General features: G+C 51.2%; 2 protein-coding genes across 3 annotated transcripts in view; one reads left to right on the top strand and one right to left on the bottom strand.

Moving 5' to 3' along the window:
* Positions 1-17,459, top strand: part of CAPZB (capping actin protein of muscle Z-line subunit beta) — a 61,850-nt gene extending 44,391 nt beyond the window's left edge. The window contains exons 5-10 of one of the 2 annotated variants that reach the window (XM_036396236.2): positions 4,029-4,170; positions 4,675-4,791; positions 12,506-12,571; positions 14,150-14,226; positions 15,277-15,389; positions 17,218-17,459. In XM_036396236.2, the coding sequence (XP_036252129.1) occupies positions 4,029-4,170; positions 4,675-4,791; positions 12,506-12,571; positions 14,150-14,226; positions 15,277-15,379 (505 nt within the window). In that variant the 3' untranslated portion in view covers positions 15,380-15,389; positions 17,218-17,459. The remainder of the gene's footprint in view (positions 1-4,028; positions 4,171-4,674; positions 4,792-12,505; positions 12,572-14,149; positions 14,227-15,276; positions 15,390-17,217) is intronic. The other variant, XM_036396237.2, reaches the window with a different exon arrangement.
* A 3,871-nt stretch (positions 17,460-21,330) lies between these two features.
* Positions 21,331-27,198, bottom strand: SLC66A1 (solute carrier family 66 member 1). The gene is made up of 8 exons (XM_036396351.1): positions 26,827-27,198; positions 26,279-26,452; positions 25,120-25,249; positions 24,448-24,535; positions 23,247-23,395; positions 22,405-22,497; positions 21,780-21,965; positions 21,331-21,539 (listed from the first exon to the last, which is right to left on the bottom strand). The coding sequence occupies exons 2-8, from the start codon at positions 26,446-26,448 to the stop codon at positions 21,441-21,443; spliced, it is 915 nt and encodes a 304-aa protein (XP_036252244.1). The 5' UTR covers positions 26,449-26,452; positions 26,827-27,198; the 3' UTR covers positions 21,331-21,440.
* Positions 27,199-27,250: the final 52 nt, after the last annotated feature.

Here is a 27,250-nt window from a genome sequence, read left to right as displayed (position 1 = left end):
GTACAGCTCCTGCTCCTCAGACAAGTTTCCATCCTGTGTCTCCACCCGCTTCAACTTCAAACACTTCATAAAGCTTTGGATCACTCTTAGCTTAAATATTTTCTTTTATTCTTGCATTTGCAAAGTAGGTCAGTCTTAAGTGTGACATTTTTTGTATAAAACAGCTTTTTCCAGGAGTTCTGTGGTTGATGAGTAACAGATATAAAAACTCAGTGTTTGATCATGACATTAAAACTATAATTGATTTTGAGTGAACTGCTGTTCTGAATTCTGTAAAGAGAATGAATGATTACTTTGGGCCTTTTGCCTTTTAGTCACCTTCCTGGACAGCCTTATGAAATGTTATTTAGAGATAGAGCACTGGCTGTCCTCTCCAAGGACAGGGATGCCACTTTTAAGGTCCTTCTAACTGAACCCAACTATGATATCATTTATCATAGTTATCAGCTATGATATCAGTGTTTTCCTTGTTAATAAAGGGATATGACAACCATAAACCGATTTTTCATTGTTTTGTAACAAAGTTTTGTCTGTAGGTAAAGCCTGATTGATCTTGGTTGGAACATCCTGGACTGATGGGTGTCCTTAGGCAGAGAGCAGTGATTGCTCTGCTCTGAAGCTGTCCCTTGAGAATGGTTTGTCCCTTGGGGTGTTTCTGAGGTACCACAATAGGAATTCCTCCTACTTGAGGCCTCCTGACCATCCCAAAAGCATCTGCTGGTTGCTTGGCTGCTTTGGGACAGGCAGTGTAGCCAGGTGGGGGTCAGTCTCTTCTCCAGGGGATAAGAGGAAATGGCCTCCCAGCTTGTGCCAGGGGAGATTTAAGTTGGATATTAGGAAAAAAATTCAGGGAAGGGGTTGTAAAGCATTGGAACAGGATGTCCAGGGCAGTGGTGGAGTCACCAGCCCTGGAAGTGTTCAGAAAAGCTGTGGGGCTGTGGGTTAGTGCTGGACATGGTGGTGCTGGGCTGATGGTTGGGCTTGATGACCTCAGAGGGCTTTTCCAGCCTCGAGGATTCTGAGATCCCAGCTCCCAAAGAAGACAGATTGCCTTCTGCAGCCACAGCTGTGCAGGAGGATCAGGGGAGGGGCATCACAGCAGGACACTGAGGCAGGAGATGGTCAGTGCAGGAGCTGTGTTCAGTGCACTCTGCTGTGTGTGCCTCTGGGGCTCTGCTCTGCCTTGTCCTTCTGTTTCTTTAGCAGAGAAGGTCCCAGTTTGTGCCTTCCTGGGGCCTTTTCCAAGCTGGTTCCTCTCCTGCTTGCATTTCAGTATGTGCTGCATTTCAGTCCATGGCGAAGGAGATTCTTGGAGGGAGCCCAGCCCTCCTGCAGCAAATCCAAATCCACCAATGTCAATTGAAATTCCTCCCAATCTATCATCCCCTTTTCTATTATGGACCAATTAGCCTGTGGCACCTCTTTATTTTTATTTTAAAAAGCCAGGAATGTTCCCCTCATATCCAGCTGTGACTTTCTGAGGTTCAGAAATCCCACTTCAGTGCTATTTGAAGGTGAAAGGCAGTATATATTGTATATATATATATATATATATACAATATATTCCTCCCCATGAAGGAGGAGGGGATTTGGGAGCCTTTGGATAATGTATATCCTGGCGTGCCTTGGATTCAGTCACTGGCATTGTTGTTCCAGCCTCCAGTTCCTGGGCCTGGCCATGGCAGAGCAGCTTTATTGAAATTGCATGTTGGTATTTAAAACAGTATTAATTCTATATTTGATTCATTAGATCTCCAAAGGCCCTGAAAGCGTTTCCATGTGTGCGCTGTTGGTTCTGGCGGGAGGTTCTTCACATGGTTTTATGTGGTTTTAGACAACATTTTAGCACATTCTTAAAATACCCACAAAAGCCTTTATGTAAAATCTCATAAAGGTGAACCACATAAAAATTATTTTTTTCCTGTTTCATGTCATTAGGATCAAAGTACAGTAGGTAAGAATAAATTTCCCAAAACCTTGTTTCGGTCCCTCTCTTAATTAACGTTTCATGCTTGTAGCAAGGTCATAAAGTGGGTAATGGGGAAACTGTCTGTGCACACTGTAATGTTCTCAGTGACTGCCAGCTCATTTTGAGTGAATTCACTGATTCTGTAGATGAAAAAGGATATATTATATATATTTTTTTAAAGAATCTGACTCTGAGAAGGGACAATAGCTGCTTCTCTCTGGCCTCTGATTCCCACTGCTGAAGGAAGGGTGGCTTAGGTTGGAGCTGAGGTTCACTGCAGGACTGGAATTTAGGTGCATTAACCAAAATCCATTTGTGAATTCCCCAGGGGATGTAAAGAGGGTGTTTGTTGGTTTGTTAGGTTGAAGTTGCCTGTTGGAAGCCTGGCTTTAGTGTGGCTGGGCTTTGCTTTCCAGGGCTGTGTTATCAGTGATTGGCAATGCCCCAGGACAGTGGGTCCTGAGCTGCCTGGGCTGGGCTTGGTGAGGAGAGGCAGAGCCACCCATTAGAAATTAAAGGCTGTGGTGAGTTTATAGGAAATGATTTACCCCTCCTGAGGTCAGCAGTGGTTTGAGAAAGGCTTGGGTGTCTGCAGTTAAAGGGAATTGGGGCTCTTTGGTGACTCTGCCCTCTTGAACAAGGTAATGAGCTGATCTGTGGGTGCAGGGAATGTGCTGGAAGTGTTGGAAGTGTCACTGGAGTTCGCTTCCAGTGTCTTTTCTCCTGACTGCTGGCAAGGGAGGGGTTGGTGTGCTTTAATCCACAGTGCTTAGGGGTAATCCAGGAACTCCAAATTGCAGTAAATTGCCTTTTAAGCACCGTTCCCAACTGGCAGGCCCAGGGTTAGGAAGGAGGGAAGCACAAAGGTGGGCAGGGTTGATGATTTTCCATGTTGGCCGTGGGGGATGATTTGCTCTGTGGCAGAAGGAGTGAGTGGTCACTCCCACGTGTGTGTGACAGAGGCAGGACTCAGACAGGTTGATCTGCCTGGGAGCTGCCAGTCCTGGCACCTCCTCATGTCTTTGCATGATGAGATTTTGCCCTCCTGCAGGCAATGAAAAGTCTGACTACCAACATTTCGTGTTGTTGATGAAGTTTCCTCTCCTCCTTTCACATGATCCTTGTGTGCCATGGTCCCCCCTGAGTGTGAGAGTTGTGTGCCATGAAGGAATATTTATTCTTCCCTTTTCCTTCATCCTCCTCATGGCTTTGGTAACTTGAGAATGGAAAGGGTAAAATGCTGTGGTTGCAATTCCAGTTTTCTAGAAGACAGAATTATTCCTTTCTTCCAACAGATGGGTTGTTTACCATTATTTTATCAAGTGCATTTTCCATCTGCACCAGTGTCACCTGGAGGGAGTGGGGCTCTGCAGATCCCATTGCTTGGTTGGTTTTCTGAGTGAACTTTCAGCAAAAGACACCTGAGATTGAGGCAGTCTGGCTTATTTTCTCTTCTTCCCCATACCTGATGCTGGAATAATAAAACCTCAACAGCATCTCTACATTTCTGAGATCCCTGGTTCCAGTTCAGCTCCCTTTGCAGTAAATCAACGTCAGCTTCACACAGACTTTTGAGGCAGCAACATAAAGTTACTTACTTGCTCCCTTTTGTCTTAATTAGTGAACTTTGCTGTAAAGAACTTCCAGACTTTGCCAATAGCAAGGGAGAAGAGGGGGAAAACGACCAGATTGTAAAATAAAGCCTTACTCTCAGCCCACTTTGTAGCTCGTGCTTTTACCAGCTGTTGTAGGTAATTGGAATCAGAGGAATTGTTTGCTCAAGTCCTGTAGAAATCTGTAAATAGCTCTGCTTCTCACCAGACCTTTATTCTCCTTCAGAGACATGTGCAGTTGTTTTGCAATAAAGTCTCTGCATTATGAAGTGATTTGAAGTGCTGTGTTTCTGGGTGTGTAAGTGAGAGAGTGTGCTGTCTTGAAAGAAAAAACAAATCTGTATTAGGACTTAGAAATTCTGCTTATATAAGATTATTATTATTGATATCTGACTCTGGCTTGGGTCCTGCTTGCTTTTAACTTGCCTTTGGGTTGCATCCTGCAGGTATTTTGAAGGTGGAGTCTCCTCTGTCTACCTCTGGGATCTGGATCATGGCTTTGCTGGGGTGATCCTCATTAAGAAAGCTGGAGATGGATCAAAGAAGATTAAGGGATGCTGGGATTCCATCCACGTGGTGGAGGTTCAGGTACAGCCTCTGGGGCAGCTGATACACCCCAGTGAAAACAAAACCCACTTAATTCCAGACAATTAAGGAGCACAGGTGTTCCACTGAACAATGCAATACTGTGTCAGGGCTGTAAACTTCTTTCCCTTGTTAATTTTTGAAAATGCCCCGAAGCAATTTGGATAGAGATAAGTCAGGGCTGTAATCAAAAAGAATCCCAGAAGAATTGGAAGTATGTTACTTTCTGTGCATGTGATCCCGAGATGTGGGGTTTTTTTAACATAAAGAGCTACAGATAAATATCACTAATTAGGTAATAAAAACAAGGTATTAGGAGAGTGAATTGCTCTACTTTGGAAAATTAGAGGAATGAGCACACTTAGAATTGTCTGTAAGAGGCTGTGCTGCGTGAGTGGGGTTAGACTTACCTGGCCTGTTGCTTGTGGGGTGTGCCAGCCCCCATTTAGCTTTAGGAGGGATTTTAACCTCCTGCCTCTGGCCCTTTTTGTTCCCTTGCACTTGCAGGAGAAGTCCAGTGGCCGCACTGCCCATTACAAGCTGACCTCCACGGTGATGCTGTGGCTGCAGACCAACAAAACTGGCTCTGGTACCATGAACCTGGGGGGGAGCCTCACCAGACAGGTAAGGCTGTGTCCTCCTCAGGCCTGGGCAGCCCCAGGCAGGCACAGAGCCTTGGCTTTGTGAGCTGTTGCATGAACATCTCCTCTGCTGCTGTTCTGCAGCCCAGTGAAATGGGGAATGCAGTGGGTAATCAGCAGAAAGCCCCTTGAACTGTGCTGGACACTTTGGGGCTTGCAATTAAAAATACAATCAGCATCCAGCAGGACATCCAGCAGGAGTTCAGACTTGCTTGTAAGTCTCAGTGTGTCTTTTGGTATTCCTGAATTTTTGTTCTTCCATGTGTGTTGCAGATTTTTTTATCTGTAAGATTTGCCCATTTTCTCACTGGAAGATTCCAACAGGGTTATAAAAATACAGGATGACTTCTTTTCTTACTCTCTTTTAAAAGCCAGCTAAACCACTGAGAACAAACCTGTATTTTGCACTGACAGTAAGATTTTGTTAAGGACATCAATTACATGGTGTCTTCCTTTAGTGCTTTCTCCCTCCAGTACCAGAACACTGATTTAAAAAAAATCTCCTAGAACAATAAGATAAATCTGTCCTAAACATCTGGGGGTTTTGTGCCAGCATTAATGACTTTGTCTGCCTCCTGAGAGCTGCTTTTCACCAGGAAGGTTTTCACCAGGCTGGCAGATCTCAGCAGTGCTGCAGTCCCTGACAGGCAGGGATCTGCTCAGCTGGGCTGCCTTGGATGAGGCTGCTGCTGCTGCCCCACTGCCTGCCAGGGCCTTCTCCTCCCTGCTGATGAGCTGGGCTTGCTCTGGGCTCTGCAAGGCAGTGGCTGGAGCAGAGTAATAAACTCTGCAGGACAGGAGGCACATTGTAAGGTCATGAGTGACTGGAGAGATTGGCAGCAGCTGAAACTCCTTTATGAGCCTTCCCAGGGCAGACTGGGGCTTTCCATACAAAGGACAATGCAGACTCTGTTAAAAACCTCCTGGTTCTGAGCAGGTTTGAGCCAGGTGAAGCCAAGGAGGGTCTGGGATTGCTGAGGGACTGAAACTGGGTTACTCTTGCACAGCTTGCCCCAGCCTGGGTGATTTTTCTTCCCATGTTGTTGACATTGAAGAAGCTGATGGAAAAGAAAGTGAAGGAAAAAGGCATCTGGAGAGAGTTTTGAGCCTTTTTTTGACTCTTTTTGCAGTAATTACACCCGAGTTATGGTGACCCGGACAAATATTTAATCACAGGCCCTGCTGATGCTGTAAATGGGAGCTGTGAAGTGCAGGCCAAGGGCTTGACTCTGGCCATGGCCCTGAGCAGCAGCTGGGCCAAGGCAAACAAGGGCCTGTGCACAAGGGCTGTCCTCAGTGCACCTTGGCCCGAGGGCTGGCCCTTGCTTGCTTTGACTTTCCCTCTCCAAGCTGCAGGGGGAGATTGATGCCCCTGTCATCATTTCACAGCAGAACAGTGGATGCAGATGTGGTGCAGGAAGGCAGGGCTGGTGCAGTGTCAGGAGCAGTGCTGGGTGAGGATGCACAAACAGGGGCCTGGGGCACATCCCAGCCTGGGGTGGGACAGGATCCTGCAGAGCACTGGGAAACTGGAAACTGCAGAAGCTTTACCTTTCAGTTACCTGCAGTCTCCACACTGCCCTCAGCTGTTCTGGGTGAGGAGGAGCTGTTTGTCCCCAGCTGAAATTCACCTGCAGCTGAACTAAACTGAGTGCAGGGCTTGGACTTGGCTCTGAATCCAGTGTGCCACATCACCCAAGCTCTGCAAGTTTTACTTCTCCTTTTTTGATCAGCCTTTTATGCAGCCTGCAGCAAAATGAGCCACCAAGAGTTGGTTTTAGTTTCCTCTTGAATAGCCTGTTACAGTTTCACTTTGACAGGTATCAGTGATGTTTTGAAAAAACTTTGTCCATGGTAAATTTGCACAGTTTTGGTCAAGTCAGCATTTACTTGGCCACCTTTGATCCTAAATGAGAGTAGCAGATGTCCTTGTGTTTGAGAGGAAGCTGCTGAGGTGTTGCTCATGGCCTGGCTCACAGCTGATGGCACAGCAGCCTCAGTGCTTGCACAGGGAGCTCTGCTCAGAGCCATTGCTCCAAAACCACTTTGGCCTCGTGGCTGCACACAGGGCATTGCTGGGTGCTGATGGAGGGATTGACCTGAGAGGAGCAGCTCAGGGAATGCCACGTGGTGGAGATGGGCTTGGAGCTGCATGAGGCTCTAGAAATAGCTGTTTTCTGCAGGTGAGATTGTTGCCCTGCACCCCACACAACCAGGGGGTTTTGTTGCCTTTGTCAAGGCCATTTGGAAAAACTCTGCCTGTCTTGAATATCCCCAGGGTCCTTCCTGTAAGGCTCCCACTTGGGCTGTTCCTAAATGTTGCCCTCAGTTTTTGAGAAGGATTTTTTTCCTCTCTCAAGACCTCGTGTTTGTTGCTGTGGCTGCACCTGGATCCCTGGGGGTGTCCCAGGCCAGGCTGGATGGGGTTTGGAGCAGCCTGGGACAGTGAAATGTGTCCCTGCCATGGCAGGGGTGGCACTGGATGGGCTTTGATCCTTCAACCCAAACCACTGCAGGACTGTGGGGTTCTCTTGGAGTGTTCCTACAGCTGCCTTGGGGCCACGTGCTGGTCCCAAGGGGCAGATACTGCTCAGAGGTCACATCCCTGGCCTGTGTCTGTTTTATTTTATGCACTGGGAGTTGACATCTCTCTTCCAGTGCCTTGAACTACTTTTCCTTGATTTCCCCAGTGCAGTTTTTTGTCTGCTACAATATGAGTTGTCTCTATTTCTAGGAAGAAACAAACATTTTACATTTGTGAGTGGACAGAAAAAGGAAAGTGGGAGACAGAGAAGATTCAGCCTGTTTTGGGAAGCTGAAAACTCATCTTAGTGTAGCATTAATTTACTTGACCTGGTGCACTTTGGAATTTCAGGCTTTTGCTGTATCAGTTCAATTACAGAATTTCAGATCCTGTCCTGATCCAGTAGAGGAATGGGTGTTTATACACACACAGGAGTGTGCAGCACAAACCCCTGTGTGCTGTCACATCCACTCCTTTGTACAATTTACCTGTGTGCATAATTGCTTCATGTGTGTGCAGGGATGAATTTACCTGGAGGGAGTGAGATCAGTTCTTAGCCAGCTCGAGGCACTCAGGATCCATGGATTAATCCTGCCCTGAAAACTTTGGGGCAGTTAAAGCTGAGGTGACATCTTCACCCTGGAAGCTCATTAGGTCCTGGCTGCAGAGTGCCTCTGTGTGGCACAGCCTCTCCTTTGCCCAGGGGGTTTGGCTGGAATTTTTAGGAATAAACGTTGTTCTACATCAACACTGCCAGAGAGGACGCAGGGAGCAGGGAAATGAAACGTGCCAGCAGCTTTTCAATTACCTTGCACGTTCTCTGGGGACTGCAGGTACCTCCCAGCCCTCCTGATTGAGGCCAGATGTTTGGCAGATGTTGTTCCCTGGCAGCTCTGGGGCTCCTGGCCCTGTGTGTACCTTGGAGCCGCTTGTGTCGCTCGCACTCGGGGCTTTCATTAGGCTGCCCTTGACTGGAGGAAGAGCAGCTGTGGGTCCTGTTCCCCTGGTGCACAGGAGATGTGAAGGGTTCCCCTTTCCTGGCAGACAGGCAGCCCTGCTTTGCTGAAGGGCTCTGCAGCAGGAGCAGGTGCCTCCCCTGGGTGTCCCCTGCACGGACCCTGGCTCTGTGCCCTGGCCAGGGGCGTGTGCTGAGCAGGAGCTTGGCTCAGTCCTGGAGTTTATTTACATGGGGAGACGTGGGAAGGGCAGGATGCAAACTCATGGGGAACTAAATAGAGGAACTAAAATAATCCATTCCTGAGGGTGATGATGAGGAGGCTGATTCCGGAGGGCTGAGATTTGGGATGAAAGGAGCACTGAGATTGATTTTTGAACTTGGAACACTCTCTAGCGAGGGCAGAAGGTTTTGCAGAGCTGGATGAAGGCTGGACTGTGCAGACAGAGCAATCCCTGCCTGCAGGAAGAGCTGCCCTGGCATCTGCTGCTGCTCAGTGAAACCCCAGCAGAGCCATTCTCCATTTATCATGCAGGGAAATCCCTGTGCTCAGCAATCAGGAGACTCATCCATTTCCATCAAGGGCAGCTTTCATGGAAAAGCCCATCCCACCGACTTCCAGATGTTGTAACTTCGTTTTTCCACCAATGGTTTCTTCTTGTGGTCCTTGAGCTCCCCCTCAGCAGTTGCAGTGCCCTGGAGTCTCTGTAGTGCAGGGACAGCAGGGATGTGCTGCCAGGGCTTGTCCAGGGAATTATTTCTGCCTCACTTCTCTTTCCATCCTGAGGGTGGGGAAGCCCTGGCTGCTCTCAGGCTGCCCCTGGATCCCTGGCAGTGTCCCAGACAGGGTTCAGAGCCACCTGGGACAGGGGAAGGTGTCCCTGCCATGGCAGGGCTGCAGTGGGATGGGCTTTGAGGACCCTGTGGATTTCACAGAGGTTCAGTTCTGGAAGAGGTGAGAAGAAGGGAGCAGAGCAGTGGAGGCAGGTGAAGGTTGTGCAGCATGCCCAGGTTTGCCCATGGTTTTGGCTGGACAGTTTGGCAAAGGGAATGGGAAATTTGGTTACACTGCTGAGAGCAAATCTCTGTGGAGGGGTGGGCTCAGTTCTCAGCTGATTCCTACAAGGCTCCAACCCTGCAGAGATCACAGCCTTCACTTACTGCTTGTAGTTTGAAATAAATGCTGGAGGGGCAGGCCAAATTTTGCCTTACTGATATCCAAATAATTCCACATATTTTCCACCTGGAGCCTTCAGCCTGCCTGTGGCTTTGGGAGCCCTTGGCACACACTGCTGTTTGTGTTTCATTAAAGGGATTTTCACTTTGCTCCGTGGCCAGAGCAGCTGTGGGTGTTGTTGGCTTTTCAGAGCAAAATGGAGGATGAGTTCCCTTCTACCTTTGCTGGTATTTTCAGACACTTTCACGATGAAACAAAGTGTTTATCCAGCTTAAATGTCCCTCTTTATATTATTCCTCCAAATAATGTTTACAGAAAGCCCAGGCAGCTGCTTTATTCTGTGCAGGAAACATCCCAAGAGAGCAGGGAGCCCTGGAGATGGCCCAGAGGAGTGAGATTAGTGAGTGTCCCTGTGAGTCAGCCTGGAGCAGATGGCTGGGGGAGCCAGGAGGGGAGCCAGGGCCTGGGACTGAGCTGGGACTGGGCTGGGACTGGGCTGGGACTGGGCTGGGACTGGGATGGGACTGGGATGGGACTGAGGAGCTGGGACTGAGGAGCTGGGACAGAGCTGGGACTGGGGCTGGGACTGGGCTGGGACTGAGGAGCTGGGACTGGGATGGGACTGGGCTGGGACTGGGATGGGACTGGGCTGGGACTGGGATGGGACTGAGCTGGGACTGGGCTGGGACTGGGATGGGACAGAGCTGGGACTGGGGCTGGGACTGAGCTGGGACTGAGGAGCTGGGACTGAGGAGCTGGGACTGGGCTGGGTCTGAGGAGCTGGGACTGGGCTGGGACTGGGGCTGGGACTGAGCTGGGACTGGGCTGGGACTGGGATGGGACAGAGCTGGGACTGGGGCTGAGCTAGGACTGGGGCTGGGACTGAGAAGCTGGGACTGGGCTGGGACAGAGCTGGGACTGGGGCTGGGACTGGGGCTGGGACTGAGCTGGGACTGAGGAGCTGGGACTGGGGCTGGGACTGGGATGGGACTGAGGAGCTGGGACTGGGCTCAGCCTGGGCTCCCCCTGGGTTTGCCTGAGCCCAGCAGGCAGTGGGCAGTGCCAGAGGGAGGATGAGCTGCTCCTGAACTCAGCCTGTAGTGGGAATTTCCCCTCAGAGCAAACCCAGCTCTATTTGAGCAGCAGAAGTGCTGCTGCTGCCTGAGCCTGAGCAGTGCCAGCCACAGGAAGGAACCTTTAAAAACCCCAACAACTCAAAACCCAACTGTTTGTAGGACATGGCTGATCTTGACTCTGCACTCCATTAAACAGCCTCTTGTAACATCTGGCCTTCCAGAGCACATAAAAATGTTTTCCTTCTGGCAGCAGTTTTTATGGAGATGTAATAATATACAGGGGTTTTTTATTAAAAAAAAAATCTATTTTCAGATTCTGCTTCTTAACCAGAGCTGAGCCTGTCCAGGTGTGGAGGAGGCAAGCAGGGAGCCTGTGGCAGTGCCTGCCCCTCTGCCAGCTCCCAGCTGCCCCACATTGGGGCAGTTTGCTGATGGCTCCAGCTCCCCATGGGTGTGTTTGTGTAGGTCAGGTCTGCATTGTCCCTGCACTGCAGCTGGAGCCCTTCTCCAGGCAGTGTCTCCATTCCATGGAAACAGTCTGAAGGCAAAATGAAACGTCCTGCTGCTCTTTCTCCCCCTCTTCCAGGTTATCTCTTGCCTCCAGGGGTCCAGCTAAATTACACGCTTCCCCAAGCCTGTTCCAGCCTTGGCTTATTAGAACAAACCTGTGGCTGGCCCAGATTTTACACTCTGCCCTGAGGGAGGGATAGGAGCAGATGGATGAGAGAATTCAGTGGGATTAGTGAAACCCTTTGAAGACTGTTCTTCCCACTGCATTTGTCTCCCAGTTTTGTTTTCTTGCTGTCTCAGCAAATCCTGCTGAGGTTCCTGGGTCTGATGTTCACAGTTGAGCACTTGGCTGTGCCCTGGCCACAGTTACACCTCAGGAGCTGGGGAGGATGGACTTTGCTGAGCACACTGAGGAAACCCAGGGCACTGGGAATATTTCTGAGTCTGCTCTGGGCTGCCCTGACCCCCAGGGCAGCACTGACTCTGACCCTCATTCATGGAGAAAGTTTCCCAGACTTCAAGATAGACTGGAATCCACAAAAGTGTGCAATAGATTCTAGAGAGCAGTGTAGGTGGATCACTTGGTGAGAAATTTAGGTTTTGGATTTTTAGTATGTTGTGGATGGCAGCAAGATGGAGGGCACAGGGTGCTGTCCTGGGTTTCTTCTTCACGCTTCTTCTTCCTCCTTCTCCATGGGTTTGGGTGGCATTTTGTGATTGGGCAGAAAAGTCCGCATTGGGGGCTCCTTGGGATCAGTTATTGGGTTAAAAGGGAAAATAATCCAGGTGTCAGCTCTTAATTGGATAATTTAGTCATAGAAGACCTTGGAACGAGAGATTGTTGGCCATTTTGTGCCTTCTAATGAAAAGCTGCCCAACTCACAGCAGTGAGACTGTTTTACTGATAAGAAATAATAAACACATGGCTCTGAACATGAACTATCATCTCAAGTGTCTTCAACCCAGAGCCAGGGAAACCCAGAACTGGTGCCCCCACAGCACACAGGCCATGGAGGGCCAGGGCTGGGTGCTCCATCAGGCACAGCCAGATGGAATCCAGGGAGTGCTGCAGCTGCAGCTCTGGGGCTGGGCTGGAGGAGCTGAGCTGGCTCAGGAGCTGAGTCCTGTCCAGGTCTGCACTGGGGCTGTGCTGTCACTGCACCCCTGAGTTGTTCCAGCTCTGAATTTCTCCTGCAAAGGACACTTGGCTGCTCTGTGCTGGGAGGGGGTGGCTCTTGTGGGGCCTGTCTGCAGAGGGGCTCTTGCCATTCCTGGCTTTTTATTCCACCACATCTCCCCTGCCAGCCTGTGCCTGTGGGGAGTGCTGGGGGTTTCTCAGCACCTTCTCCTGTGTTTGCACATGGGGGAGGTGGTGACTGCCCCTCTCCCAGCCCTGCTGGGCCCTGCCCTGCCCCCAGCTCCCTGAGATGGATGGATCTGTGCTTTCCTTTGCAGATGGAGAAGGATGAGACTGTGAGTGACTCCTCCCCACACATAGCCAACATCGGCCGCTTGGTAGAGGTGAGTGCAGCTTCTGCTGCCCGCAGTTGCTCCCATTCCTTGGAATTTTGTTGCATTTTTCTTTACAAATAACTTAGGGATTCCTGTTCTTGCTGGGTGTGTGGTCCTTCCACCTCCTTCCATCCCTCCCAGCTGTCTGGGTACAAAGCCACCCTCTGCCCCTTGTCTCCTGCTCAGCCCTGCAGTGGGGAGAAAATGGGTGCTCCCTTCCTGAGCACCAAGGAACAACTCCCTACCCTCAGGTTTGCTTTTGCAGCCACTTCTGGGGAGAATTATTTCGAGTCAGGTTGCTACAGCACTGTCCCTTGGACTGAAAGTTCAGTGTGGATCAAGTGTTCATGAAAGCCCCTGGAGCTGGGTTTGGTGTTGGGCTTGGTGGCAGCTCTCAGCCCTGGAAGCTCAGCACAAGGAGTGCAGCTGCTCAAAAGGTGCAGCACCACTTTGCTGTTTCACTGCACTGTCCTGACTGAAAGTGTCCCAGATTTTCTTCATTGTTAGAGCCAAGAAAGGAGAAAATTCTCAACTCTGATGCATCTTTAGGGAACTGGGAAGTTAAAGAAAGGCAGCTGCTTCTTTTGTGATCCCTTTTAAAAGTTGTTTGCTGGAGTGAAAGCAATGAAAAAAAGCTGCTTTGTTACAAGATCTCTCTCAGCTCTGTCGTGCAGCTGTAAAGAACAAGTCAAGGATTCAAAGTCACTCCTGAGCCCAGAGCTCTGGCTCTTGGTTGTCCTGCAGGACTGGCTGGGCTCCTGGAGCCGTGCAGGGCCGGGAGCTGCACGGGAAGGTTGGGCTGGTGCAGCTCCCTCTGTGCAGAGCTGGAGAGACGCTGCCCTCTCGTGGTGCACAGAGCGCCCATAGCTGGGGAGATGGGCTGCGAGGGGAGAGCAGGAACAAAGGCCTGAGGTGTTTGCTGGGTCCCCAGGACCAAGGAGGAATTGAGAAATCTGACTCCATGTTCTTAGAAGGCTGTTATATATTATATTATATTATATTATATTATATTATATTATATTATATTATATTATATTATATTATATTATATTATATTATATTATATTATATTATATTATATTATATTATATTATATTATATTATATTATATTATATTATATTATATTATGCTAAAACTATACTAAATAATAGAGAAAGGATACAGACAGACAGTTACAAAGAATGATCATGAAAACTCGTGACTGCTGCCAGTCCTGACACAGCTGGCTGTGACTGGTCATTAACTCAGAACAATTCACATGACACCAATCAAACAGGCACCTGTTGGATAAACAATCTCCAACCACATTCCAAAGCAGCAAAACACAGGAGAAGCAATCAGATCATATCATTTTCCTTTTTCTCTGAGGCTCCTCAGCTTCCCAGGAGAAGAATCCTGGGGAAGGGATTTTTCAGGGAATTTGACAAAGCCCCAGTGCTGGGATGGGAGCAGGGGCTGGGCCCAGGGGTCTGTGGGCTCTGAGTGCAGGCAGTGCTCCAGGGGCTGTGCTCAGAGTGGCCCTGGTGCTGCACATCCCTGCACACTGTGAGGGCACTGAAGAGCTGCTGTGCTGCTTTCTTTTCCAGGACATGGAAAACAAAATCAGAAGTACACTGAATGAGATTTATTTTGGAAAGACAAAGGACATCGTCAATGGGCTGAGGTAAGGGACCCTTTGCATCCCTGCAGTGCCACCCCAGCCTTGAGCTGCTTGGTTTTCCCCTCCCTGTGCTGTGGGACAATTTTTGTTGTGTGGAGTTCAGGGAACTCTTCTGTGGCAGAAATCTGAAGCAATGTTTTAATCCCTTGTTTCCTCACCAGGAGTAAAACAGCCCAACTAACACTTGTATTTTTGGATTATTTTTCATTTGTTTTATTCACAGTCCTTAAATTCTGTCTTCTCTTTCTACTGTCCTTAAAAATATTCCCAGAATTAAGTCATGACAGGAGTGGTTTGTGGTATTTAGATTTTGTTTTAAATTCTGTCTTTCTCTCAACACCACTGGTCAAAATACAGTGTATGAGAAGAGATTAAATTCCCTGTGCCTTTCTGTGGGGAAACTGTGCTGTGCTATTCAGCCCCTGCTCATTCCTGGACAGGAATTGGACATGGAGATCCCAAGCTGGTAATTCTTATGCTCACAGAGGAAATCACTGTGATGCCAAATCACTTCATTTTAAAGTACAGAGAGACCTCCCAGCACAGTGTGGTAATGTAGAATAACCAAAGGGCACAAATAAATGCTCTGCTCTTCCCTCACTCACTGAGATGTGGAAGAAGAGAGAAAAATGGTGTTAATTCAATACTGGTGCTGCTGTATGGGCAGAGGGAGCAGCAGGAGCTGTGGGAGGGGTTCTGGGTTCTGCCCCAAGCCCAGGTCAAACCAGCCTCAGTTTCCTTTGTGCTGAGCAGGGTTTAGGCAGGAAGCTTTAATTACATCAGAGGTAATCTGTAATTGAGCCTTTCTCTTGTGAACGTTGCCTTGAGCTGCTGTGGTTGGATCTCTGCTCTCTCCCCATCCCTCAGAGTCCTGGCCCTGTGTGCAGGAACCACCCTGAGCCCCTGGCTCCTCCAGCCTGTCCCTGCTCCTTCTCTCCTGTGTGTGTCCCCTTCTCGTCCCTGGAGCTCCCCAGAGCCCCAGCTCTGTGGTACCAAGTTCTTCTGACTGTTCTTTTCCCTGTTTGCTCCCCGGTTTCCCACTGCTCTCTGTAGATCTATCGATGCTATTCCTGACAACCAAAAGTATAAGCAGTTGCAGAGGGAACTTTCTCAAGTGTTGACCCAGCGCCAGATCTACATCCAGCCTGATAACTAAACCAATCCAGGTACCCCTGCTGCCTGTGAGGTGTGAGCCAGCACTAAACCAGGACTCACCAGCCCAGCCCCTGCATGGTACCGGGAAGAACTAACCCCTAATCCCACAGGGAGCAGCCAGCCCAGCCTCCTGGGGCTGGCTCAGTGCTGGGGTTCTTGTTTTGTGTTTTCTCCTCCCTCATGGAATCCTCATGCTCGGAACTGGGGCAGGATTTACCACTTTGCACTCTGGCTTGGGAGCAGGAAAGGAGCACGTGGAGTGCTGTGGGATTGGGCTGATTCCATCCAGCAGCCCCAGCACTCTGTCCCTTGGGCACCAGCAGTTCTGTACACCCGTGGAATTCCACTTCATGAAGAAATTCCCTGGAATCCCAGTGTACTCCCTGCAGAATGAAATCCTGGGAGTGTCACAGTTTGAAAAAAAAAAGATTCTGGTTCTTCCATGACTTGAGAGTAAAGGTGTGCTCACCTCACACCTTCCCCGTGAGCCTGCTGGAGTTTGAGCTTCCCTGGAGCTGGGGCCTCAGTCCTGCTCAGGCTCACTCAGACGTGGCCAGCCTCCCCTGCTCGTGCTCTGCACAGCCTCCAGAGGGCTCTGGTGCTGTGCTCGTTGCTCTGGAGCTCCGAGTGTCAGGGCAGTGACTAACCCTGAGCCTCCTTAACCTTCCACTCCCTTCCTAACCAGTTCCAGACGTTGTTTCAAACACTTCAGCTGACGAAGGGGGAAACTCACTACTTGTTGATAGTGGCCAAGAACCACTTCTTCAGCCTGTGACAAATGCAAATATAAATGTATATGTTTTTATTAAAGCAGCAGAAGTCTCCAGAGACAAGAGAATGGAAATACTGTTACAAAAATGGTTGGAAAATCACCACCACAAAGAGCAGCCTTGCTTACAGGAGACAGCAACCAGGGAAAATGAGGTTGCTCTGAATCACAGAATCCCAGACTGGTTTGGGTTGGAAGGGCCCTTGAAACTCATCCACTTCCAACCCCCTGCCATGGGCAGGGAGATCTTCCACTCTCCCAGGTGCTGTAAAGGCCGTGAAATGTGGTTTAGGTGGGGAGAAACTCTACCCAGCTGAATCCTACCTGCTCTGTGGTAGCCACTCTGGAGAAGTTTGGTCCTGGATAGAACCCATTCTATCAATTTATTTAAGAGGGGCCTTTTTAAAAGTGGAAATTTCTTATTGTCTTATTGAAATCAGAGCTTCCTCCACAGGCATCTCCCAGGGCAGTGATCCCAGGTGATTCCTGACAGGTGGAGCTTTTCCTCTGTACTCTCAGGCAGAGGGAATCCCTGCAATAACCTTGTGACAGTGTCTCTGTTCTTCAGCTGCTTTGATCACTCATTCCTTAGGGAAGGTACAAAAAAGGCAAATTTGAGAGCAGAACCTCCAGCTGCCATTTCCACTGGTGCAGAGGCTGGAGGGGGTTCTGAGGTGACCCTGGGTGAACAGAAGGGTCAGAGCTCCCCAGCCCGGCCCTTCTCTGGGTGGGGCTGGGTTTTCTCTGGATCTGGGGCAGCAGCAGGAGCAGGGGCAGGAGCTGTAACCCCCCTGGCTGTGGGATGCTGGGCTCTGCAGTCTGTAACAGAAACCTTGGGACTCTCCCTGCAGCCGGGGCTGAGTGGAGCTGCTGGGGAAGCCTTTGGTGCCTTCCTTGCCAGAGCGAGTTTGGCTTTGTGTTCTCACTGAGTGGTCACTTCACTTCTGCTTCCTGGGCTCCAGCAGGCAGAGCTGAGCCTGGGCTCAGGGGCTCCTCCTTCCTCCTGACTCCCAGCCCTGCCCTGCCCTGCCCTGCGCTGCCTCTGACCCCCCTTTCCTTCTTCCCCACAGGTCTGTGCAGACTTTTGCAGACAAATCAAAACAAGAAGCTCTTAAAAACGACCTGGTGGAGGCTTTGAAGAGGAAGCAGCAAAGTTAAAGTCCTGTCAGTGCTAACCAGCCATGCCATGCACTCGTTAGATTCCTTTCCTAGAGAATCATCCCCGCCCTTTTCTGTTGGTCACATCACGATTTGCATCCAATACTCTCCATGCAGCGCCATCCTCTCCCATGAATAAAGCTGTACAAACTTTTTCAGTCTCTGAGGCCTACTTTGCACCACATTTTACTATTAAGACCTTAGGCTATGTTCCTGTAGAAGTCCATGTATTATTTTTTTTCTCCTCCCCCCTTTCCCACCCTCCCCCGTTTATATGCATCACCACAGATCATTGTTTGTCTTTTCCTCCCTCACCCCTCCTGCCTTTTGTTACATTGGTGTAAAAAATGTAAAACAAAAATTTATTAAATACTGTGGTGTGTGAAAGAGGAAGAACTGGAAAAACAAAAAAAAAAAAAGAAAAATAATCTATTCCACGTATGTTTGGGGGCTGGGCACAGGGGCTGGCTGGAGGGAGGGAGGGAGGGAAGAGAGGGTGTTCCTGGGGGTTGTACAATACTGAGTAACCCAGATGTGCAGGAGATGGTGATTTCAAGACCTGCTGAAAGTTCTGCTCTTCTATAGCCTGGTTCCAAGGCGCTTTTCTGTCAATTTTTATGGAATGCAAAAGGGGTTTTTGTTTTGATTTTTTGTTTTTTTTTTGTAAAGCTTAAATTGAATCTACATCTGATACTTGAGCCTCCATACTAAAAAATGGAAAAAAAGAAAAGGAAAAAAAAAAAGACTAAAACAATAAAAACAACAAAAAAAATCCCAGGAAGATGTTTGTGTGATCGTGTCCTCCTTGTTTCTCTTTCCTTCCTTGCAGGGTTACTTGGGGTTTGTTTTTTGTCCCACATGCAGAAATGTTTGTCTGGAAGGGGCTGTGATGTCCCTCTGCTCCTTGGCCCTGGGTTGTTCATTCTGCTGCCCTTCCAAGGTGCTGGGATTGGTGCTCCAGGCACCCAGCACATGCACATGCAGGTGTGCCCAGGGGAGAAGGGTCTGCCCAGCTGTGCTGGAAGCAGCCTGGGGGCTCCTGTGTTTAGCCCTGGGCAGAGGGGCTGTGCTGGGGTGGCTGCTTCCTCCCTCCCATCCCTGCTGACCCCAAAGCTCCTCCCTGTGTCACTGTGACCTCCCCCACCGTCCCCTCCTGAGCCCTTGGGGGGCAGAGGGACCTGGCACAGCTTTGGGTTCCCTGCCTGCTGCAGGCTGTGGTTGTACCAAACCTAATGCTGGGGAAGCACAGAAAGATCTGCTGGGCTCCTCCTGGCTCTGGGAGCTGCCCTGTGTGAGCCTCTGCCAGTGGGGGCTGTTGGCATTAACAGGGATTAATTAATGTGCTGCAATTTGCTTTTGTACCATGACCTGTGCCCACCAGCCTCCTGCACGTGGCCAGGGCTCACCCAGAGCCTGCAGCAGCTCCTGTGGGACACGGGGTGGGGAAGGCTGGGATCCCCCAGGGAACACTGGGATTTGTCAGTTCTGTCCCAACACGAACCTTTCCTGAAGCTGGAGATGTTTCTGGGAGCTCTGGGAGGGGGAGACTCCTGCTGAGGTTCCCAGTTACCCTCTCCCTCAGGGAGGGTTGTTCCTGCCTGGCCTTTTCTGCTTTAACATTTGCCTCTGCAAGATCCTGAACACAGGGACAGGGCTGCAGCAGTGCCTGGGAGGGATGGGAACCTCAGGGAGAGCCTCAGGAATCCCAGGCACCCTGAGCTGGCTGGGGGGTGAGCTCTGGGTGCAGCTGCTGCCCTTGCTCCATCCTGCCCAGCCCAGGGAAAGTCAGAGGAAATCAGCTTTGAACCTAACCCTGCTTCAGGTGCACTGTGGGGACAGACTCTGTGATACATTTATATATAGAAATATGTGTATACACACACTCTTTCCTCCTTATGGCAGAGGTTCTTTGTCCAGCTTTAGGAAAAGTCCATATGTGACAATTATTCAGTGTTGGGAGTGGCAGAGATGAGAGATTGGCTCATGGTTTGGATTAAAACACGATATGAAATGTTCTACAGGACAGGAAATGCTGCTGCAAGATGAGGTGAGGAGCTCCTTTGCCAGTGAATCTGGAGGGGCAGAATTGTGAATTTTTTTTTTATGGCCAGAGCAAAACTATTCTACAAACCTACTTTCAGTTCAGCCAACTGAGTTACCTTGCTGCACTTTCTTGCTTGTTGATTTTCAGTAATATATATAAATGTGGATAATTGGAAAAAGAATTAAAGGGGAGAAGTCTTACAAATTCCCTGAACACAGGAACCACATTTTTTGTCCATCCTATTCAGCACCTGAGATAAAGTCTGTTTGCAAACAGAGATGTGGGAAATGTGAGGTTTGCTGACTCTTGAGCAGAGCCATAGAAGTGCTTGAAATGTGAAGTGAAAATGCCCTGAAATGTCTGAAATCCTGCAGCAAACTGTTCCTGAATTTTGGAGGAATCTTTGAAAAAGTTCACTCTCCTGTGCCATCTTCCTAGACTCTAACAGTCTCCTGGAGAACAATTTGGCCCTAAAAGGGGAACAGCCCCTAACCCCAGAACACGTGGTGGGGTCCAGGGTGGATTTTGGGATCACAGCATCCAGCAGGACATCCCCACCCAGAGCTCTCTCCCCTCTCCCAGATTCAGGAACTGGCTCACCTTTGGTCCAAGCTCATCCCCAGGAGCTGTGAATTAACCCAGTAAAAATTCACTCACTTGGGTCAAGTGGCTCAGAGAGACTGAAAGCTACATTTCCTTTCTGAAGACAGCTGGGTCAGTCCAAGACCTGGCCCAGTTTGTGTTTCCATGAACCTGGTGCTGCAGCTTGGGGGGCACTGAGCACTTGGAATCCCATTTAATGTGAGATCCATGGATTGGTGTCCTCAGGGTGAGGACAAGGCAGAGTAACTTCCTTGGGAAGGACAAATGCCCTGGACTGGCTGAGCAATCATAAATTAATGATAAAGCCAAAAGGGACACAATGTTGGGGTATCAGGAAGGGAACTGGAGAGGGGAAAGGGAAGCAAAAGAAGAGCTGATAGGAACTGCAGGAAAAGGAAAGCTCTTGTTTTCACAAGGCCAAGCTGTGATCATTTCCTGAAGGGTCTCCAAGCTTTGGGTCCTCATTTTCCCAGGGACACTGAGCTGCTCATCCCCAGCAGGAAGAGCTCAGCCCACGGAGGGAGCCTGGCTCCAGCTCCACTCTCTCCTGCTGGGGACACAGCTCCTCCCAGCCCAGCCCTGCTTCCTGACCTTCCCTGCTGGAGGAGCACTGTGCTGAGCTCAGGGCCCCAGGGGGGGAGAAACTCAGCAGTGTTGCTGATAAACTCAACAGGTTAAAGATAAAATCATCAGACTGAGGATAAATTCATCAGACTGAGGATAAATGCATCAGATTGAGATAAATTTGTCAGAATGAGGATAAATTCATTAAGGATAGGGGGCAGGAACTGAAAACCAGAGTGAGCAGCTCTGCTCTTCTGCTGGGGAACAGCAATGGAGCAACTTCCCCAAGGAATCCATGCAATTAAAACATGGGTGAGGCAAAAAACAAGAAATCAGAGAATGGGACTGTGAGACTCATTAGGAAAGAGGCAGGAGCTGCCAAGTAAAGCAGCAAAATGAAACCAAGGGAGGCAGGTGGGGAAAGATGTGTTTTATAGATGGGTGAGCCATGCTAATTAAAGCAGGTGTGGACTGAACACTTGGGTTCTGCTGCTCCTTCCCCACTGGATCCAGCCCTGTGTGTCCCCCTGAAGGAGCTGTGAGGCCACAGGGTTGTGTCTGTGGCAGGTCAGTCTCCCTGTGCCCTCCCCACTCAGGCTCTCCCCACGTTTTTCAGCACCAAGGAAGTTCCAGATCACCCTTGGCAGACACAGCAGTGACCAGGCTCAGCTGTGGGGCACCGGAGCAGCGAAGAGCAGCTGAGGTATCCAAAAATTCCCTTTGATCCTGAAAGCATCATTGCTATCAAAGAGGCACCAGGCGTCCCAGCAGCATCCTCTGCCACTGCCTTGGCAGCACAACGGGGCTCAGGGCCTCTTCTGCCAGGAGCCACCAGGATGGAGGGGCTGGTGTGGCCAGCCCTGAGGCCACCTTGCTCATGTGCATCCTCCTCCTCCTCCTCTCCCTGCAGGGCAGGTCCCTCTGTCAGCTCTCTGGGCTCTCATCTGGCTCCCCCAGGAGAGCACCCCTCTCCTCGAGGCTGCCAGGCCGTCCTTTCCTGTAGGCCAGGAACTGGAAGGAGATCTGGGGAGAGGTCAAGGCTCTGCACACTCACAGGGGGAGCTGGGCATGCACTGGGGGTCAGCACCCCGAGATTGTGCCAGGAGAGGTGGGAGCAGGCCAGGGAGCTCGGTGCAAAGCAGGGGCTGAGCCTTTCCCAGCCAGAGCAGCAGCACAGATCCCCCAGATAGCAGCAGCACCCCACCCTCCTGGCCAGCCCTCCCAGCCCTGGCAGGATGGATCCCAGCCCTGGGGAAAGGATACAGCCACGTCCAGGGCCAGCACTCCCAGGCTGCCCACCAGCCAGGGCAGGTGGTGCAGGATGTAGTCACCTTGGGCCTGGCCTGGCTCCGGGTTCTTCAGGAGGACACTGAGCCCATAGAGGGAATTCCCCAGCATCACCAGGGCAAAGAGAGAGTAGGAGACCCCACTGGTGGATTTCCTCTTGTACTGGGAAAAGAGGGAGAGGAGAGGAGCTTGGGTGCAGCTCTCCTAAATCTCTCCACAACTATTAATTTAATCATGATATTAATCATGCTCACCCCCAGCGTTAAGAAAGAGAAGTGTGACTCAGTGCTGGGAGTCTTTTAGTTCCCCTTTGGCTTGTAAATCAGACAAAATGAAAGCCCCACCCTGAAAATATTGGTAGGTTAAAGGGAGGAGAGAAAAATAAATACAGAGAAGTAGTCCCTTATGGAATGATCAGAGATGGGGCCTGGGACCTCTGAGCAGAGAGGAAAAGGAGAACCTCCAGGGAGAAGGAACCCTCCAGGGGAGAAAGGAGAACCCTCCAGGGGAGAAAGGAGAACCCTCCAGGGGAGAAAGGAGACTCCCCAGCCCCCAGGGAGTGCCAGGTGAGGAGCCCCGGCGTGCCAGGCTGGGCACTCACGTTGGTGCAGATCTGGGGCACCCGGGAGCACAGGTAGAGCACGGAGGACACGGAGCCGATGGTGAATCCAATGATTTCAGTCCTGGAGAACGGCTGCAAGGCAGGGCCGGGGACAGGGCCAGCCCCCGTGCTCAGAGCCCCAGCACGGCCACACCCACCCCGCGTGTGCCCGCTGCCCTCCTCTGACAGCCCGCTGATAATTACAGCTGGTAATTAACATTTCACCTTGCCACGGGAAAATACCCACTCAGGCTGTTATAACGGGAACTGGGTTTACTTTGCTCAGAGGTCCTTTTCTATTGCCAGAGCAAAGCTATTCTACAAACCTACTTTCAGTTCAGCCAACTCAGTTACCTTGCTGCACTTTCTTGCTGCTTTGATTTTCAGTAATATATATAAATGTGGATAATTGGAAAAAGAATTAAAGGGGAGAAGTCTTACAAATTCCCTGAACACAGGAACCACATTTTTTGTCCATCCTATTCAGCCACCTGAGATAAAGTCTGTTTGCAAACAGAGATGTGGGAAATGTGAGGTTTGCTGACTCTTGAGCAGAGCCATAGAAGTGCTTGAAATGTGAAGTGAAAATGCCCTGAAATGTCTGAAATCCTGCAGCAAACTGTTCCTGAATTTTGGAGGAATCTTTGAAAAAGTTCACTCTCCTGTGCCATCTTCCTAGACTCTAACAGTCTCCTGGAGAACAATTTGGCCCTAAAAGGGGAACAGCCCCTAACCCCAGAACACGTGGTGGGGTCCAGGGTGGATTTTTGGGATCACAGCATCCAGCAGGGCATCCCCACCCAGAGCTCTCTCCCATCTCCCAGATTCAGGAACTGGCTCACCTTTGGTCCAAGCTCATCCCCAGGAGCTGACAGCAGAGACCTCCCTTTGAAAGCCCCTGGAGCCTCAGCGCTGGCACTGCCCAGGAGGGAGAGGCTGGCCAGGGACCCCACGGAGAGGAACACAAAGGCTGCATTGATGGGAGCAGGGACTGCAGAGAGGCAGACAGAGCCTGATCAGGAAGAGCCCAGCAACCCCAACAGCCCCGGGGCCGCCAGGACCCTCTGGGGTGAAGAAACCTCCAAGCTCTCCCTTATCTCACCAAGGGACTGAGCAACCTCTGAACTGTCCCTTATCTCACCAAGGGATGGGGCAGTGGCTGCTGTGATTTATCTGCCACTGATGTGCCCAATTTGTGCCTTATCAGGGAGGAAACTGCTCCTATCTTGGTTTCTTTGGGTTCAGGGCTCTATAGAATCATCCCCACTAGAAGATTTCACTGTCTTAAGTCGCTCTCAAATCCCTGCCAGAGCAAGCCCTGCTGTGGCTTATTTGTTAGTAGTAATTTACTATTTTTCAGTAATTTTTAGTGATTATATTCAGTAAGCAAGCTCTCCAACTTAACAAACCATGGATCTGATGGGGCAAATACCAATTGGCAATAACTTTACATGTCTTTTCTAAGTTAAACAATCACCCCAGTCCCAAGGAGCCTGTTTGGGGTTCAGCAGTGCTGGAAAGGGGATTTTCTGTTTTCTCTGTCTGTTTAAACCCTGCAAGAACTGCTCAGGTTCCCTTTTCACTCCAGTTGGACAGTCAGGAACTTCCCTGTCAAGTTTTGGCCCCAAGACAGCAGGAAAACTTCCCCCTTTTCCTTGCAGCACTGCCTGAGTCAGGAGTTCTGTGAGTCCCAGCTCTGAGGTGGAGTCACCACGTAACTGTGGGATATTTATTTGTTTCTGTGCCCCCTGAGGCTCATGGGGGGGTTGTTTTCAGCCTGGACACCGTGGGGGGGTGGGGGTTGCAGGGCCTGCAGAAGCCCCAGGCCCAGCCTGTAGCTGTTTGTTGGCTTTGGCTCTCCTAGGGGCTCAAATTATCCAAGGGAAAAAAAACCAAAACCAAACCACCAACCCAGCAAGCAACAAGAGGCATCATCTACTAACAGTGCCTGGAATCTCCCTGGGTCCCAGAGTGCCCTGGAATCCCCCCCCCCTCTGCTCCCAGTGCCCAGGGCAGCAGAGGCCCCCCCATGCCCCAACTCACAGGCTCTGCCCCCGTTCTTCACCCGGTAGTAGCAGTAGAGGGAGAGCATGGCCAGGTCTGCCAGCACGTAGTAAATGGCTGTGTACACCTGTGGGGAGGGGAATGCTGGGGACACCCACGGGGACCTGGGGGGCTCCCACAGGGCTGCTCCCTGCCCTCCCGGGGTCCCTGGGGGAGAGGGGAGTGTCCTGGGGTGAAGGGAGCAGCCCTGGGAGAGAAGGGTGTCCTGGGGTGGAGAAGGGAACAGCCCCAGAGGGAGGGAGAGGAGTAACTCCAGGGTGAAGAAGGGAGCATCCCTGGGAGAGAAGGGAAAACACCAAGAGGGGAAGAAGGGAGCATCCCCAGGGAGGATGGAGGGAGCATCCCCAGGGAGGATGGAGGGAGCATCCCCAGGGAGGATGGAGGGAGCATCCATGGGAGGAAGGAGAGAGCATCCCCAGGGAGGAAGGAGGGAGCATCCACAGGGAGGAAGGACGGAGCATCCCTGGGAGAGGATGGACCACACCCAAGGGGAAAAGGGAGCAATCCCAGGCTGGGAGAGGGGAGGATTTCTAGGGGGCAAAGAGGGAGCATCCCAGGCAGTTTGGCTCTCGGGCTCCCAGTGCTGGATAAAGCAGCTGCCAGCCCCTCCCTCCTCCCTGGAGCTGGGCTGTTTGAGAGCCGGCCCGGTACCTGCAGGGGCAGCTGATCAGCCAGGAAGGAGCCGATGAGGTTGAGGAGGTCTCCGCCCAGCCATCCCAGCAGGAAATAGATGGAGAGAGCCTGGTCCATGATGCCCGTTCTGCAGGCCTGGTAGAACTGCCTGCAGGGCATTGGGCAGGGGAGCAAACATCACCTCAGCGCCTTCAGCGCTACCTGGGAGCCATCCCCAGCATTCTGTGGGTCCCAAAGCAGTCACGGGAGGAAAAGCAAGGCCCCACGCTCCCCTGGCCCCAGGCAGAACTCCTGAGCCCCACCGGCCTCACCGCGTGCCCTGTGGGAGGAGCAGGAGGATGGTCCCAGGGAGGGGAGGATGATCCCAGCTGCAGGATCCTCCCCTCTGGTTGCGAAAGAGCCGTGACTCCTCGTGTGCCTCTCTGCCACCCCTGTGTCAGCACTTCCAAGTACCCCAGGGCTCCTGGGGACGGGACATTCCTTCTGCAGTGTGACCTGTCCTGCCGGCCCTGCACGTGCCTGACGTGGGACATTCCCGGCTGGCGAGCACGGCAACAACACCGCGGCCACCACCGGGCTCTGGGGCTGCGCTGCCCGCTCCCCTCACCCTGCCGAGATCTGCCGAGCCCTCGCTGCTTGTGCCGCGGGGATTTCCTGATTCTGGCACCTTGTGCTTGCCAGAGGGTGTCTGCCATCCCGCGGGAAGGGCTGCCCGGGATGAGGGGGCGATACTCGGGGATTTGGGAGCGGTACCCTGGAATTTGGGAGCCATACCCAGGGATTTGGGAGCGGTCCACATAAATTCGGGAGCTGTCCCCAGGGATTCTGGAACGGTCCCCGGGGGTTCGGGAGCTTTATCCAGGGATTTGAGAGCGGCCCCCAGAATTCCGGAGAAGTACTCGGGGATTCGGGAGCGGCACTCTGGGATTTGGGAGCAGTCCCCATAAATTCGGGAGCGGTCCCCATAAATTCGGGAGTGATACTCAGGGATTTGGGAGCGGTACCCAGGGGATTCGGGAGCCTTACCCAGGGATTTAAGAGCGGACCCCATAAATTCGGGAGCGGTCCCCATAAATTCTGGAGCGGTATTCGGGGATTTGGGAGCAGTACTCGGGGATTCGGGAGCGGTATTCGGGGATTCGGGAGCGGTCCCCGGGGATTCGGGAGCGGTACTCACGGGAAGGCTGCGGCGATGAAGCAGCCGATGGAGCCCAGCCCCAGGACGATGCTGGCGACATCCCGGCTGTCCTGGGCACACTCATGGAACACATCCATGATCCAGCGGGAGCCGTTGGGACAATCAGAGAGATTCCCAGAGGGGAGACCCCTCCAGCGCCGCGCAGCCATGGAACTGCCGGAATAACACAGAGAAAATTTAATAACAATGGGGAACGAAAGATCTGTGGGAGGGACAGGTCTGGGGATGTTCCGGGTACTGGCTCATGTTGCAAAAATGCATCGTTAGTGGATAATTCACTTTTATTGGGTTTGCTGCCAGCCTGGCAGCGTCTGGCCTCAAAGGAGAAACAGAAGAAATGAAAGAAGAAGAAGAAAGAAAGAAGACAGAGAAGGGGAAAAAAGGAGGAAAAGAAGGGGGGGAAGGGAAAAAAAAAAAAAAAAAAAGGAAATGGAAGCGGGGAAAAAAAAATAAAAGAAGCAGAAAAAAAGGAACAGTGAAAAAAAAGTGGGGGGAGAATAAATAAAAGAAGCCGAAATCAACCCAACCTGTCCTCGCAGCACCCGGCACTCGCCTCCTCACCGACGCGGTTCGGAACTGTATTTTTCCTTGAAAACCCGCTCTTTTTGAAACTTGGGCTGTTGTTCTTTGCGAATCCACAACTCCTCAGACACCCGCCGGGTTTCCTTCGCCGCTGTCCCAGACCCTGCCCAGTTTCCTTCGCCGCTCTCTCAAACCCTGCCGGGTTTCCTTTAACGCTGTCCCAAACCCGCCGCTCCTCTGCCGCTTTCTCAGGAAGTTGCCGGACACCGGCAATTTTTCACGGCATGAAATCAGCGAGCCTTTTCACAGAGTCGCTGCTTTTCCCCCCGCTCCCCGCGGGTTCCCAGCCCTGCCTTTCCCGAAGCCGCTGTTTTCTCCCGAGCTCGGTGTGCCCGGGCTCGGCCCCGCCGTGTGAGGGGCCGGGCGGGG

The sequence above is a fragment of the Molothrus ater genome, chromosome 23 (assembly GCF_012460135.2).
Source record: "Molothrus ater isolate BHLD 08-10-18 breed brown headed cowbird chromosome 23, BPBGC_Mater_1.1, whole genome shotgun sequence".
Taxonomy (NCBI): Eukaryota; Metazoa; Chordata; class Aves; order Passeriformes; family Icteridae; genus Molothrus; species Molothrus ater.
This window is presented reverse-complemented; position numbering and strand designations above follow the sequence as displayed.

Coding starts and splice junctions, on each gene's coding strand:
- SLC66A1 (XM_036396351.1), bottom strand. CDS start 26,448: ATGGCTGCGCGGCGCTGGAGGGGTCTCCCCTCTGGGAATCTCTCTGAT. Junction 24,536..25,119: donor CTGATCAGCTGCCCCTGCAG/GTACCGGGCCGG, acceptor CCCTCCCCACAG/GTGTACACAGCCATTTACTA. Junction 21,540..21,779: donor TGCTGGCCCTGGACGTGGCT/GTATCCTTTCCC, acceptor ACCTCTCCCCAG/ATCTCCTTCCAGTTCCTGGC.